Here is a 16,871-nt window from a genome sequence, read left to right on the forward strand (position 1 = left end):
TTTTGTATTTTGTTAAGATTCAAGTAGACATCCATGCAGTTAGGTTATAACCAGTTGGTTTATTTGTTTTCTTCTAATTTTTCTTTTTTTCAAAGATTTTTTTTCTGCATCAGCTGAATTTTAGGTGAACAATCTTTTTTGTGTGATATGAAGGCACTAGGCCACCTGCACATATACAAACTAACACACAGAGTTATACACACACACACAGAGTTATACACACACACACACACACACACACACACACACACACACAGAGTTACACACACACACTCACACACACACACACACACAGAGAGTTACACACACGCACACAACCGTAATCACAGACACAGGCGCGCGGGCACACACATGCAAACAGGCACAGGTGCACACAAACATGCACTTAAACACTAGCTCATGCACGCACACTGTGACACACATATCTACACACACACACACACACACACACACACACACACACACACACACACACACACACACACACACAAGATATTATGTTTCTCTTTTATCAAGACATAATAGAGGCAGTTAAAAAAAAGGTAATGATACCTATTCTAGATGGAGTTGCTTAAATGCTGATTTCTGTCAACATGCAGGTACATGTACTTTAAGTCTTCAGGTTACATGTTTAAGTGTCCTTGTAACCCTGTCTATGTACATACCATGCATGCTGTACGGCTATTGTGTCAGTTCTATGTACACATTTTTTTTGGATGCCAAATTTTAGATTTGAACTGGTAGGGTTTGTTTTTTGGGCAAAATCTTTATGCCGGAAAATCATTTGTAGTATCTGTGCAGGCTGCAGTAAATTAAATTGAAATTGTTCATCAGGTCAACAAAAACAAAAACAAAAAAGGTAAAGGGAAGTAAGCACTGTATTAATTGACAATTACGGTACGGGAGAGTTATGCATGCAGAACCAGTGTCCTGGCCCCTGAGAGAAAATAAGAAAAAACCGTGCAATGAACAAACGATGGATGTTCCATTTCTTCTTGTATTTTCTCAAGTGCCAGGAGACTGGTTACGCATAACTCTCACATACCGTTGCTGTCTATATTTAGAGCGCTTACCTCCCTTTACTGCTTCAATTCTGTCATCAAACTAATTAAATTTAGCTCTGCCTCACATAACTATGATACTGAAACAAAACAAAAAAGTTGACAGGCATTGCAAATGTAATTCATCCCTATGATTATTCCCTGCTGTAGGCCGTATAGATTGGTAGAAACAGATATCACTTTACATTTTTTTTGATACGTTTGATTACACAGTAGACATAGGTGCATTTCGTTTAGTTTCTTGTTTGGTTTTCTAACAAAAACAATTCTGTCACACTTGTGCCAACTGATTGGAACTCTCTGCCAAAATATATATCATAATTGCTTCATCTTTATTAATTACACCAAGCTCTACTGGTGCCTGTGTGGCGTACATTACTGCTTCAGAATCATGATGGCTTTCGCGTTCATGTAAAAAAAATTGTATTGTAAAAACAAGCTTTTTTTCTCTGTACATGATGCCTGGTATCTCTATAAGATTTTGTTGTTTCTGTCTCTCAATCTTTTTCCACACAAAAATATAAGCTTCACTTTTCTTATGATCAGTTTTTCAGTAAAAGCTTCATGCTCAATGCTTTGAGCATTTCTGTCTGTCTATAGTTCTGTATTGTATGTGTGTGCACAATGTATGCATGTGTGTGTGTGTGTGTGTGTGTGTAAAAGAGTGTGTGTATGCGTGTGTGTGTGTGTACATGTGTGTGTGTGTGTGTGTGCGTGCGTGCGTGCGTGTGTGTGTGTGTGTGTGTGTGTGTGTGTGTGTGTGTGTGTGTGTGTGTGTGTGTGTGTGTAAAAGAGTGTGTGTATGCGTGTGTGTGTGTGTACATGTGTGTGTGTGTGTAAAAGAGTGTGTATGTGTGTCTGTCTGTGTCTGTGTGTGTGTGTGTGAGAACGAGAAAGAAAGAATTATTTTTGTGATTATCGAACAGTTCTAATTACTCTCACCAGCATCACCACTTCAAATTTCGGTTTGTGTTTCATTATTAATGATAAAATAATAATAATCAAATTGTGTCACTGTTATTGTTATGTTAAACCAATCTAGCAACATCAGGCGTACTTGTATGTATGGTTTTCCCCAACTGATTCAATTCTAGTCTTCAGAATGGATTTTTTTTCAGAAATGATCCAGAAAAATTCTAAACACTTGCACGTTTTCATGTCTCTGTTGATGCGGTCAAAACAACTTGTTGTCTGTGAATTAAAATGAAACATTCAGAGCGCCGTACGTGCTTCATCTTGGTGTAGTTGTCGTGTTTTATGTGAATTTGGAGAAAAATGCTTTATTGACATGGGAGAAAAATGGATGTTGTAATATGTGGTGCAATGTTTTTGTGCTGGTTGGTCCTTAATGTTTGTGTATAGTGTAGGACTCCCTTTACCAATGATGGTCTGGTTATCCGAAATGTGGTGTTGTTAGACCTGAGGTAGACCATAGATAGATGTGATTCTGGTTTGCTGTGTGTTGTGCAATGTGATGGAGGGATTGGTGAAAACTGGGTCTCTGTGCGTTCATGTACAACTGTCTACAGTGGAACCCCTTTTGAAGACTCTAAAAATCAGGTTTTGAAAAGAGGGGAGTCCAAGGACTACTACTACTAGTAGTAGTCCTTGGGGGAGTCTTAAAATGGGGGGTAAATTTACAGAGGTTATGAACAGAAAATCTGAAAAACCAGGGAGTTTTAAATCATTAGGGGTCTTTAAAGGTGGGTTCCACTGTACTTACCTTGGGGAGGCAAGATACAGAAGGGGGGGGGGGGGGGGGGGGGGGTTAAAATAAAGTACCAGCAGTATAAGCTTGCTTAGAATATGGAATTGACTGTCTTGTGCAGTTCTTCAAAAGATACGTATGGTTTCTCTTATCGTCTTGAATATTTTCTCTGCTTGATCTTTTGTTTGCTATGTTATTGTATTGTATGTGTCATTTTAATGATGCACCGATGTTGCGTAATTCCATTTATCACTTTGACGAAGTTTCATAAAGATTCTGGCCAGTAAACTGTTCATTTTTCAGCAATTACTCTTACACGTTTGGAAATGTGTAGACCATAATGCATGCTTGCTGGGAACACATGCAGTTTATGTATGCATGCAAGAAATAAACTACTTCTTTTCCATGGATATTATTCAAATTACCATGGAAAATATCTCATAATTATATTATATAGATTTATGTTTATTTCTATGTTGCAGCACGATAGTTTCGAAACCCAAGGAGTTTGCTCACCTGATCAAGAACAGATTTGGAAGTGCCGACAACATTGCACAAATGAGTGAGCCTCACTTTCTAATTTATGTTACTAATTTATTTTCCTCCTCAGACTGACTATATAGCAAGGTGATTGAACATGGTCGTACACATAATTTTTCCATAGCTTCTCTGTCTGCACACCAATTTAAAGTGCTAGTATTTAGTAATTTGATAGTAATTTAGTAGCTATTACATTGTAGGTATGCTCACCAAGAACAATTCATTATTGTGGAAAATGTTAGTGGAATAGGTTTTGATACTCTTGAGAATTTAAGCGGGTCTCATGCAAAACAACCCCACAGTGTCAAAGTCATGGCCCGGCTATTATCGAGCACTGTGAACACTAAGATTTGTATACAATTTTGAGATTTGAGGTTCAAAATAGTTCAGCCACTGGAGGATGTTGGTATTTCAATAATAGCATGAGTGTCAGATAACCTCAAAATGATTAAATTATGTGTTTATTTTCTTAACCTGCTGCCATGCAGTAAGGCCAAAATAAAAATAGGTCTGTTTACGGTAACATAGGCCCAAAAAATAGGGTCGGTAGGTCGGGATTTTTTTTTTTTCCTCAAAAACCATATTTTTACGTTATTTTGCACACACAAAAAAATTTTTTTTTTCCCCAAATGCCAAAAAAAAAGTCTAGGGTCGCGCAAAAAAAATAGGGTCGGTCGGGTTACCGTAAACAGACTTTTTTTTTTTGGCCTAAAGTCATTTCAGAACATTTCAGTAAAAATGGAAAGTAAAAAACAGTCCAGACTGACTTGATCATTATTGACATGTGAATGAGCTGTGTTGGGTAACCTGAACATGAATAACTTGTTTATTTTTCTAACCTGCATTCATGCATTGAATCGGTTACTGCAGAACATATAAAAAGAAAACTGAACTCGAACTGGTTGATCACCTTTGCATTTCTTACTTGTTGAAAAGAGTTGATTCGTATCGCAGTGTTATTGCACACAGTCAACTTTGTTCAGGACAAGGTCAGTACGTATGCTGTAAGTCTTGTTTTAAGACTCTCCTATTTGAGATGTTTTAAATCTGTATTTTTATCCCTTTTAAGAGCCAATCTCTCTCCGCGAATAAACTTTTTGAAGATAATTTAAACAACAGAGTTATTCTTTACCCTAATACTTCCTCTTTTTTTCTTCTTGTTCTTTGCTCAAAATTAGTTGGTGTCTTTTTCAGAATCATTTGGCCAGTCTCTCTTGAGCTGCATATAATTGAGCTGACATTTAAATAATTATGTCGGAGACTTAACAGTTGTGACTTAAACTCTCTGCTGCATACTTATAGTCTAAAGTCTGTCTTTCAGTCTGGACATGGTTACTTAATTGTTTCAACTGTCGCTCATGCTGTGGTCTATTTCAGAAATGGAGGAGACTATGGCAGATACCGATTCTCAGCCGCAAGCACGCACAGGCGGGACATTACCTGCCAGGTATGCCAAGTATGTGTTCTTTTGATCCATTTCTTACCTGTGTGTCATGAAGGGCATGCAGCCTGATTTGGTTTGTAACTTTTATTTCTCACCTTGATTTTCAGTTTGCTTTATGTGTGCTAGCATTGATGCTTCCACCAGTATAATTAAGTATTCGCATGCATGTACGGACACACTCTGGTACATTGCTCGGTTAATACATAGACTCAGGTCTTGCACAATTTTGATTATAACATTAATACATGTAGTAGTATTTTTTTGTTTTGTGTTTGTTTTTGTTTTGTGTTTTTTTGTACTGCTTGTAGAACAGACTGTGTTACTGTTTATTATTTTGAAATAGTATGGGTGCTTTAATGTTTTCTTCATCAGTTCTTTGTTTTGTTTTCTTTTGTTTTGTTTTATTTTTTAATTCTTTGACTTATTTTCTTCTTATCAAGCTAGAATTTATTACATATTCTTATGTTTTAGTGGCACTTATGTGGGCTTTCTTTTTCAAGAATTAATCAGAAAGGATTCAGTGTTGTTCCCAGACTCATAGGACAATTCGACCTGGACTGAAAATATCTGAAGACCTCCGTTATGTCAAAAGACCAGCTAGGTCTTAGATAAAAAAAATAAAAATTAAATGTGTGAGCGACCGAAGACTGATAGATGCCTGCATGAGAACAATTTATTGCTGAAAATTGTCACTCAAAACATATTGTGCAGCAGTTAAAGCATATATAGTCATCCTACCCATGGATGCAATATCTAACAGGTCGATACACCATCATTCATGTCTGTCTAGGTAGTGAACATTTGTTCCGCATTATTGTGAAACATTATTCTCTATCACTAGCTCATCTTACGTACATCAGACATGAGATTTGTTTAAATAAAAAGAAAACACACCAGTGTAACCAGGTTAGGTACGTTTATGTCTATAATCAATATTTCGGCACGTTACTGCCTTCTTCGGGATGGTAAGCTTAATGAGATTTGTTTGTATATTTCTGATTTTGCGTACATTTGAAAGTGGCCCAGCTGAAGTGTTATTTGCGTTTTGTTAGTCAAAATCAGCACTGAACAGAAGGTGTGATTAGATTAACCCTGCACAGCCTTTGGCCTTGCTTTCTATTAGTAGTTTCAGTAAAAATGAAGATACATTCAGCATCATCTGTCTGATAGAGATAAATTCAGCATTTAATATCATCTGTCTGATAGAGATAAATTTAGCATCGTCTGTCTGATAGATATCCCACGTACTGCACCTTACACCAGCATGTTGACAAAAATGCACACCGAATCCTGAAAGCATGCACTGGGATTTACAAAATTGGCTGAGAGATCAATTTACTATCACTGTCAGATTGGAAGTAGCTAGGTCACTGTGTCATGTTGATAGGGGTGAATTAATGATTGCATATTAATTGTTTAGTACGAACTGATAACCGGTAATTTTAAGGAGTATTGGTGATCTGATTTGACCAATCAGAGAGTCTCTGATTGTGAATCTCATGAACCTGATTTAGATGCAGCGATTCTGATTTGACCTAAGTGGTATTGAACCAGTGTTCATGCACGCAGCCCAGTATTGTAACTGCTATTTCTTGTCAAGTACAAACCCTGAGAGACCAGTCAGTTTAATTGTTACGCCATCCTGTCAAACCAAGTGTGAAACACAGTGATTGCATCATGAAGAAACGGGTCAAACGAAAAATGAACCGGTATGTCTCACTGCATGGTCATCAATTTCATTTTTGGTATTTTAAAATGGGGCAAAAAGGTATTAACTTGTACGTACATATGACTGGTTACCGATCTTATTTCTGGAATTTAGGAATGAGTCAAGCAAACTATATGCCCGTATTGCATGAACCGCGGTTGCTGATTCCTATGCTAGTATTTTGAGAAGGACGTTCTGGTAAAAATGTCGTAAATTTTTAGTTAACATGCATACTCCCTGATTAGGAACAGGAATTGTCATTTATCTTAAGTGTACTTGAAGAAATTTTAAGCTCAGCCTGCCATCCTCAGACACCACTTCTTGATCTTTTACTTGCCAATCATCATTTAAGTGTTCATTATACCCCCCGCGGGTTAGGGGGAAGAATTTACCCGATGCTCCCCAGCATGTCGTAAGAGGCGACTAACGGATTCTGTTTCTCCTTTTAAGTGTTTCTTGTATAGAATATAGTCAATGTTTGTAAAGATTTTAGTCAAGCAGTATACATGTAAGAAATGTTAAGTCCTTTGTACTGGAAACTTGCATTCTCCCAGTAAGGTCATATATTGTACTACGTTGCAAGCCCCTGGAGCAATTTTTTTATTAGTGCTTTTGTGAACAAGAAACAATTAACAAGTGGCTCTATCCCATCCCATGCCCCCCCTTTCCCCGTCGCGATATAACCTTGAACGGTTGAAAACGACGTTAAACACCAAATAAAGGAAAGAAAAGAAAGTGTTCATTATATAAGTCATGTGGTCGCAATGAAAGGTCAATTATTTAGGACAAAACTTGTCAGGGATCATTCCGGGTAGTCGTTAGGGGCAACCGTGGTTGTTATCAAGAGGTGAATGTCGCCAGGGCAGGTTCGACTGTATTTCTTTGAAAAATTGGGTAAAAATACGGCCAAATATATCAAATTCAGGAGCAAAATGAAAATTGGTAACCGTGTATTTATTTCAACTAGTCCCTGTATAAGGCACATTCAGCTAAACTCTGCATCTACAATTTCAGCTTCAAGTATCCAGGGTCTGAAGATGACAACTCAAGCGTGACATCAGGCTCTGGTTACGGCGTGGGGATGCAGAGCAGCCCTCACTCTGCCTCCCAGAACGCCTCACAGTCGTTGCCAGTGACAACGCAGGCGGTGCTGGAGCCGCTGTGCGAAGAACTGGCGCTGGTCAAAGACAACAACCTGAAGGTGGAGGAGTCCATTGGACGGCTGGTGGACGAGTTCGACAGTTATAAGGTGGGCAGTGTGTGTCAGTCTGTCTGTGTCCTTCTGTCTATCTGTCTGTTTGTCCGTTCATCCGAGTTCTTCAATATACAGTGGAACCCCCCTTTTAAGACCTCCAAAAATCTGAGAAAATCAGGTCTTAAAAAGGTGGGAGTCTTAAAATCGGGGTAAATTTGCAGAGGTTTTGAACAGAAAATCTGAGAAAACAAGGTCTTAAAAAGGAGGGAGTCTTAAAATGGGGGTAACTTTACAGAGGTTTTGAACAGAAAATCTGAGAAAACAAGGTCTTAAAAAGGAGGGAGTCTTAAAATGGGGGTAACTTTGCAGAGGTTTTGAACAGAAAATCTGAGAAAACATGGTCTTAAAAAGGAGGGAGTCTTAAAATGGGGGTAACTTTACAGAGGTTTTGAACAGAAAATCTGAGGAGAAAACCAGGGTCTTAAAAGGGGGGTTCCACTGTATTGAGTTACTAAAGGTGTGTGCCTTGTTCCCCAGTCTGTGACGCAGAGTGAGATGAGTCTACTGCGCAGCCTGCTAGACGAGGAGAAGTACAAGGTGGACCGGCTGGAGGAGCAGATCAACGACCTGACGGAGCTCCACCAGAACGAGATGTCCAACATCAAGCAAGACATGTCTTCCATGGAGGAGAAGATCGAGTACCGCCTCGACGAGCGAACCACCGACCTCAGCGACCTCGTCGACAACTGTCAAACTAGGGTGAGAACGGAGGTTGGGCTGTAACTTATAGGGAAAAGTTTTATCATAATTTTTAGCTGCATGAATGGGGGAGATGATTTGCTGCACCTGAGCGAACTAATAACGTCATAATAGCATCAACAACTGTTAAACTAGGGTGAGAACGAAGGCTGGACTGCAGCAAGGAGGGAACAGTTTATCGTCATTTTTTAGCTACATAAATGGGGGAGATGATCTAATACGAAAAAGTTTGTCATCAGTGTTTATAGCTGCATTAATGGGGGAGAAATTTTGCTGCATCTGAGCGAACTACCGACCTCAACGACCTCGTCGACAACTGTCAAACTAGGGTGAGAACGGAGACTGGACTGCAGCTAGGAGGGAAAAGTTTATCGTCAATTTTTAGCTGCATAAATGGGGGGGGGATGATCTGCTGCATTGTGGTTAATCTCTTTGCCAAACTAGGGACTAGGGAAGGAGAGTATGCCCTGGTCGCTTGTAGTATGCATTCTGTTTAGTGGAGGTGAAAGAGCTTTCAAGGCAAAATGATTGGAGCCTGATTATAGGAATGTAAGAACGGCAGACGGGGCTGTGAAACATAATTACCAAAGATACTGATTATGTGATTCTAGTTGAATAACCTGCATTTTTGTAGTAGTGGTTAATAAACAAATTCTCCAACTACATGCTTGCTTCGTAGCACTGAAAGGATCCATGCACTACAATCTGAAACGGACCTGCACCGTTGATTTTCACACTTCTAGTACATGTATCTAAATACTGTTGTGTGATACTTTCAGATACTGCAACTAGAGCAGCAACAGCAGCAGCAACAGTTATCTAAATACTGTTGTGTGATACTTTCAGATACTGCGACTAGAGCAGCAACAGCAGCAGCAACAGTTACTGTCGATGGAGATGGTGGAGAACGTGACGTTCAGGACCATCCTCACCAAACTCATTAACGTGGTCCTCGCTCTCCTCGCCGTCGTCCTTGTCTTCGTCTCCACCGCCGCCAACCTCATCTCCCCTTTCCTCACCTCACGGTACGGAGCTAGTTTCTGTCCGTAATTCTTGATGAGCTGGAGGAAACGCCACTGAAATCATTCTGCTGTGTGTTAGTGTGAGCAAGGCTCAATAGACAATTTTCGGAAATAACTCTGTCGAGTTTGTATGGGGTGTAGAAGACTTTGTTTGTTTGTTTGTTTGTTTGTTCATGGGCTGAAACTCCCACGGCTTTTACGTGTATGACCGTTTTTACCCCGCCATTTAGGCAGCCATACGCCGCTTTCGGAGGAAGCATGCTGGGTATTTTCGTGTTTCTATAACCCACCGAACTCTCACATGGATTACAGGATCTTTTTCGTGCGCACTTGGTCTTGTGCTTGCGTGTACACACGGGGGGTGTTCGGACACCGAGGAGAGTCTGCACACAAAGTTGACTCTGAGAAATAAATCTCTCGGCGAACGTGGGGACGAACTCACGCTGACAGCGGCCAACTGGATACAAATCCAGCGCGCTACCGACTGAGCTACGTCCCCGCCCCCAGCCCTGTAGTGATACCCTTTGTTGTGTGTCCTTCGTTGTCAAAGATGACCACAGACTGATGGTTCGCTTGATGTCTGGTCTGATTGTTCAGGAGGTGGCTGATGATGGAGGCCTATCCGGGCCAGGAATTCCCTTCCATGTGTAGGGCACACATGGGAAGATTTGGCTGCTGAGGGATTGGCAGCTCGGGCTTTGCGGAGTGTATACACTTTTGCTCTGCAGTAGCAGTTCTCTTTAACTGTCTTCAGCGGTCTGGGCACCAGAACGAAGCAGACTGCACCATGTGGGTCGAGCTGTTCTGGGAAAGCTGCTCCCAGGACCGGGAGGCGATCTGAATGTCACTCTTTCAGAGACACTTTAAAACCTTATATCCCGTGCTGTGGAACCCCATGTTTAAGACCTCCAAAAGTTTAAGAAAATCAAGTCTTAAAAGAGAGGTGGTCTTAAAATGGAGGTAACTTTAAAGGTGTTATCGATAGAAAATCTGGACTACAAGGACGGTAATAGCTAGGGTCAGAGTGATCTTAAAATGGAGGTAACTTTAAAGGTGTTGTGATAGAAAATCTGGACTACAAGGACGGTAATAGCTAGGGTCAGAGTGGTCTTAAAATGGAGGTAACTTTAAAGGTGTTGTGATAGAAAATCTGGACTACAAGGACGGTAATAGCTAGGGTCAGAGTGGTCTTAAAATGGAGGTAACTTTAAAGGTGTTGTGATATAAAATCTGGACTACAAGGATGGTAATAGCTAGGGTCAGAGTGGTCTTAAAATGGAGATAACTTTAAAGGTGTTATCGATAGAAAATCTGGACTACAAGGACGGTAATAGCTAGGGTCAGAGTGGTCTTAAAATGGAGGTAACTTTAAAGGTGTTATCGATAGAAAATCTGGACTACAAGGACGGTAATAGCTAGGGTCAGAGTGGTCTTAAAATGGAGGTAACTTTAAATGTGTTATCGATAGAAAATCTGGACTACAAGGACGGTAATAGCTAGGGTCAGAGTGGTCTTAAAATGGAGGTAACTTTAAATGTGTTATCGATAGAAAATCTGGACTACAAGGACGGTAATAGCTAGGGTCAGAGTGGTCTTAAAATGGAGGTAACTTTAAATGTGTTATCGATAGAAAATCTGGACTACAAGGACGGTAATAGCTAGGGTCAGAGTGGTCTTAAAATGGAGGTAACTTAAAGGTGTTATCGATAGAAAATCTGGACTACAAGGATGGTAATAGCTAGGGTCAGAGTGATCTTAAAATGGAGGTAACTTTAAAGGTGTTATCGATAGAAAATCTGGACTACAAGGATGGTAATAGCTAGGGTCAGAGTGGTCTTAAAATGGGATGTTTGGAAGTGGGGAGGGGGGGGGGGGGTACCCACACTAGTGCTCTTAGTGTGGCATATACTGGGTCGAGAATGTCGCCTGTGCATTTCCACATCAGTGCTGAATATACGAATTTTCTCTCATGAAGTCCTGAATGCCCGCATTGAGGGAATTTCATAGTTCAAGGGAAGCAACTCATCCGGGTGCTGACAGCTCTGAACGTCAGGTGATTTTCTCCTGAGGCAAAATTAACCATCACAGTGGGACATGTGATGTGAGGAAAGTATACGTGTCACTGATGGACATGAACCTACAATTTTTTGACACTTTTAGGGGGTCCCAACTAGGGTGTCCTTTCATCGCAGGTACCAATGTACAACAAACTGTGCTAGCGAAGAGGTGCCGGAAATTCCTTTTGAGCACTAGATGGTGATTCTAGATAGAGTGTTAGTATGCTATGTATTTTAGCTTTCTGTTGTATTTGATGTCTTGCAAACACAGCAGGTACGTACGTACCGCAAATGAGATCACTGATTATCTCACACAAGTATATATCGTTAGTGGTGCCCTCTTCATGTGCACGCACAACCTAGCTTTCAATACACTTTCGTTCTTCACAATTTGAATTTAAATTGCTGTTAAAATGATTTGTGGTTATCTAAAAAATAGACAGAAAAAAAATTTGTGTGTGTGGGTGCGTGCGTGTGTGTTTTAATGTATGTGTGTGCAGGGTTCAGCCAGGGAGAAGAAAGCCATGGGACATGTTTTCCCCTCAACCAGATTCTGATGGGATATAGTCGAAGGCAAAAAGCGCCAAGAGGGCTTAGGCGGCCCGGCCCGTACACATTTTTGATCAAACATGCAATATGGTGCCGTCTGAGAATTAGCCGCTAAATTGTGTTATCTGTGTGTGTGGGTGTGTGTGTGTGTTGATGTAAGAGAAAAGCCTACATTTCAAATGTTAAACAATATGAGGCAGTGCGTGTCACCCAGATGGGCTAGCAGCTGCATCAACAAACGGACATTCAGAATGGGCATGTTTTCTTGAATGCCTCTTCCTTCTTGTTGAAAGCAAAAACGTCTTTATAGTCGCTGATTGTCAGCTGGCTGGTAGTTCAAAAATTGCCAGAACCGATATTCAGTGTGTTGGCCTTTCTAAGGTTTTTATTTTTTTTTATTTTTTATTTTTTATATACATACCTCACAAAACAACAAGGTCCTAATGGTATCAAAGCCAAGTGTTACCCTTAAGTCAATGTTTTTAGAATGTTTATTCCTTCGAAATCCGTTGTTTCTTCCGAATCACTGGCAGTAGCAGTCAAAGCACATTGTTTGCCGCTTTCGTCGCCATCCCCTTAATCTGTTAATTCATTGTCTGCTACAGTTGGCGAGGCAATTGAAATGATCAGTTACTTGCTTGACCCGGCAATAGTCTTACTTTTTTCTTGGGAGACATCATTTCTGGCATGGGCCTGGATTTCCCATACCAAAAAAATGAAGTTTACCGAATTGGCTGCATTCAATGCACAACATATTTAACAGCCAATCAAAGTGATACACAAACTCGGTTTGGCGCGCACTTTTGCTTTTCTTGGATGTAAAGTGTAGATACACGTGGCGCACTGCATGGTACGTGATCTCAATGCGCCCTTCGACGCATTGTAATGGCACATTTTCAGATTCAATGCGCCAATAGTGCAGGTCGCACTAGTAAACCAAACCCTGTATGTGTGTGTTGGTGCGTGCACCCGCACGCGTGCGCCCCTAGTATATACTCTCCTGTGTGTGTGGACACCCGCATTCATACATGTATATATATACTAATTCTGTCACTTTCTCCTCTGTCCCCAGAATGCGGATACTATCAACCGGAGGACTGGTGCTAGGTATCTCCTTACTATTCACGTACGGCGGCTGGCTCTTCGCTTACTTCGCATACGCCTGGGATTCCTTCTACAGTCTTCTCCCCTTCAGGTAGCCGTGGAAACACAACTTTAACTAAACCCTACAACTGTGGCAATTGAGCGTGACGCATCGTATTGGGGCCATGGTCGGACTGTGGGCTGGTCCTACCAATCTGTGCAATCGACTTCGCTGGCTGTTCATTCAACACTCTCCTCTGGGGCATTATCTGTGCAACGATCCATGGACGGATACGGGATATTCCACAGTTTTTCGGCAATCTTCCGGTTGGTCTACATTGGAGCATGTTTTTTCAGTGATCTGCGTTGTGGTGTGCGTTGAAGTGTAAGATATGGACGGAGATATTTCACTTTTTTTTCCCCACCAATCTGTTGTTGGTCTGCATGGAAGTGACAGATACGGAATTCGTCACGTTTTTCAGTGATCTGTGTGCTACGTGTTCTGCATTAAGGATGGAGATCGATGGAAATAATTTCATGTGGTGTTTTTTTCAGCAATCTTCACAGTCATCTGAATGGAAGTGAAAGATAGACGGATATTTTATGGTTTTCCTGCAGAATTCTTGCTGGACGGGAAGCTAAAGTTCAAGTGAAAAAATTCATTGTTGTTGGGAATGTACCGTGCCAAGGAGTATACCTCGCTTCTGGATTTTACGACAATGCCGGCGAAATATGTTTCTGTGAGAAATTCAAATCAGCTGACAAGGACGGCAACAGTGCTGGAATTTGAGCGGACAGAATCTACTCTAATGAAGCTTGGTTTATTAAGGTTTATGTGTGTGTGAGATGCCCTCTGCAGCTTCCGTAAGGACAGCTAATGGAGCATTTTGCTTGGCGATTAAGTACCCAGTTTTAAACAGAAGATTTTATTGGTTCATGGTGATTCTAGTCCATAGATCTGTCTGCTTCTTGAGGATAAGATGAGATATGCTCAAGATTGCACAAGCTTGAAAAGTGATCCATGTAGGTTTACCTTAATTGTGTCTAATTTAGCAGAGATCCATAACTATCGAAAAATCAAACAAATTGATTCTAGAGAGACAGATTTATTTTCTTATTTTAGCTGCTTGGGTGAAACTTGGTAACCACTATGTGGCCCATCTGCAAAGGGCTTTTATAGATGACTTTGGGTTTATAAAGGTTTTAAGGGTTGAATGATCAAGGGATTGGAAATATCTCCTTTACTTATATTAATTAGTAACAGAATGTATTTGACTCTAAAATATTATGGGTTAGTTTCTTTTTCCAAGTGAGAATGAACTGTGTCACAAAATCTAATATTCTTATTAGGCAATAAGGCAAGATTATCGTCCAGAGAAATGAGCAAATGTAGAGAGAAATTACAGAGTTGTAATTTCACCATATCAAGCATTCCCAAAACAGCGCAGTCGTCAAGGCTGCCCTGTCAATATTTTTGATATTGCAGCTCTGGCTTCTTTACATAGCATCAAGTTCTTGCAGACTTTTTCAGTGTGCAGTGTTGTTTGGTTGGTCAAAAGTTGTGTAACAAAACATTTGTTCATGAAGTACAGTACTTTTGGGGGAAACTATATAATGTCATGGAGAAGTTTAACCTTTGAAGCATTAAAACAGTAAACTCTTTTTTTCTCAGAGAATCTGTAGGTGTGCAACTGTGAATTTGAGCACTTGTCTGGACTTAAAGAATAAAGGCCTTCTACAATTACATCTGGAGCTTCCGCACTGCAACAGAAACATGAGGGTTTTTTTCTATTTTTCCTGTGGATAACTTGAAGGTTGTTGAATGTAATACAGTGCAAAGCAACGAGTGTTCGTACTTAATCTGGTCTGATCGATCGGTAGCCAACTTTAAACGTTTTTTTGCAATCATATCTATCAACGACTCATACCAGCAGAATGAACATTTTATCTGCGACTGTGTGTGACTTTTTTCTCCAAAGAATGGAGATATTAAGTTAACAAAACAAATGATGAATATCCATCACAATGATGTGTAAGATAGTGTGTGTGATTTGAATTACAATTTTAAGTAGACCTCGGTACTGGTTCAGTTCTTCTAAGTGGGTGAGGATTCTTTCACAGATTCATGGTCTTTCAGGTGGTCTCTGGGAAGATTCTAATGGTCTTTTAGGTGGTCTCTTGAAAGATTGTAGGTCTCTCAGACAGTTCTTTGAAAGATTACAGGTCTTTCATCTATATTATGAGTTGTCTTTAATTGAAAGATTCATGGTTTTTCAGATAGGCTGTAGAAAGCTTCTTGGGTCTTTCAGATAGTCGTGGTCTTTCAAATAATGACCTGGACGGATTCTTAGTCTTCCAGATGGTCTCTGAGAAATATTTTTTAGTCTTACAGATGGTCTCTGGAAGGATCATTTATGGTGTTTCAGATGGTCTCTGGAAAGAGTTGTTTTTTCAGTGAGACTTGTGAGCAGGCTGGAGTTTTGCTGGGCATTGATACAAAAAATGTAAAAACAATCTGTCTTCATTTTCATTCAAGATTCACCGCTCACACCCTCTCCTTGTAGTAGTACTGTGCGGTGAATCAGCACACGATGCAGCAGGCTTATTTATCACACAGCCAAAGGAACGAACATTTTTGTCCAAGCTTGGTATTATGTGCACATACATGATGGACGAGCAAATATTTGAATTTCGTGGTGATCGATAGAGGGGCAAAATAATGCCGCCTCTTGGTTGTGAAGAGGTGATATTATGTCCTCTTCTTCTCCGCTTCCTTTTCAACCCAATTTTGTGATATTTTCTGTGAAAACAAGTCTAAAGCAAGACACTGCTGCGTACGTATGAGGTCACCTTTTGTGGAGAAGGAAACCATTCTCACGTGTGTACACATCCTTGGAAGACAGGTTTTCATGGACTATGTTCTTATTAAGTGTGAATTTTAATTTGGAGAATAAAGCCTGTAACATCTGGTTTTGAGTTTCGTTTTAAATTGAATTGGTTCACAAGAGGTGCTTTTTTGTGTGTACATAGTTATCAAAGTGTTTATTAAATGCATGTATATGTACTTATATGAATTTTTGGTGGAAAAAAACACCCCAGAAAAGGCACTTTTTTTCCCATTGCTGGAAGCTTGCCACTTTCAAGCTTTTGTTCATTCATCTCATTCTCATGGGAATGCTTATAGTTATATGTGTGGTAAAAGACATATTTTTCTTCCACAGTTCCAGTAATATTGCCCTACCCAAGTCCACTTCCCAGCTCACTTTCTTTTCTTTCTTCTTTTTTTCTCTTTTTTTTTTTTTAACTTTTGTTGTTGTGAAGGGGTGTCAATTCAAAAACTAAAATGATCCATGAAAAACACCTCAGATTTTGTTTGAAAATCTTGTAAGATGTCCTCATATGATCGGGCAAACTGGATAAGTTTGACTTACGGTGGTGCACAGTGCTCTTCAGTGTTGATCTGTTTCTAGTCTCTATACATAGTTTATTATCTGCTAGGATGCCTATGATCTAGTCTTCAAAGGGAGATATAGGTGTGTGGTACACTGTATGAAAAACAGTAACTGTTTGTGCGTGTACATGTGTGTACAGTGTTTGTGTGTGTCAGTTTGTGTGCGCTTTGATTGATCATGCATGTATGTAACTGTAAGTGTGTTGGGCCCAGGCATATGATACAATGTATATAAATGTTATTAGAATAATTAAATCAAAATCTAGTGAAGGAGTCGATTGATCAGCTATATAT

At 40.1% G+C, this 16,871-nt stretch overlaps 1 protein-coding gene across 5 annotated transcripts in view; it reads left to right on the top strand.

Moving 5' to 3' along the window:
- The window catches only part of LOC138980133 (transmembrane and coiled-coil domains protein 2-like), a 155,737-nt gene extending 139,642 nt beyond the window's left edge, over nucleotides 1-16,095 (top strand). For 3 of the 5 annotated variants that reach the window (XM_070352963.1, XM_070352959.1, XM_070352961.1), the window contains 6 exons: nucleotides 3,252-3,331; nucleotides 4,687-4,765; nucleotides 7,476-7,710; nucleotides 8,194-8,415; nucleotides 9,262-9,440; nucleotides 13,116-16,095. In XM_070352963.1, the coding sequence (XP_070209064.1) occupies nucleotides 3,252-3,331; nucleotides 4,687-4,765; nucleotides 7,476-7,710; nucleotides 8,194-8,415; nucleotides 9,262-9,440; nucleotides 13,116-13,242 (922 nt within the window). In that variant the 3' untranslated portion in view covers nucleotides 13,243-16,095. Of the gene's footprint in view, nucleotides 1-3,251; nucleotides 3,332-4,686; nucleotides 4,766-7,475; nucleotides 7,711-8,193; nucleotides 8,416-9,261; nucleotides 9,441-11,994; nucleotides 12,803-13,115 lie in introns of those variants that run through there. The other 2 variants (XM_070352960.1, XM_070352962.1) reach the window with 2 other exon arrangements.
- Nucleotides 16,096-16,871: the final 776 nt, after the last annotated feature.

This window comes from Littorina saxatilis, linkage group LG11 (assembly GCF_037325665.1).
Source record: "Littorina saxatilis isolate snail1 linkage group LG11, US_GU_Lsax_2.0, whole genome shotgun sequence".
Taxonomy (NCBI): Eukaryota; Metazoa; Mollusca; class Gastropoda; order Littorinimorpha; family Littorinidae; genus Littorina; species Littorina saxatilis.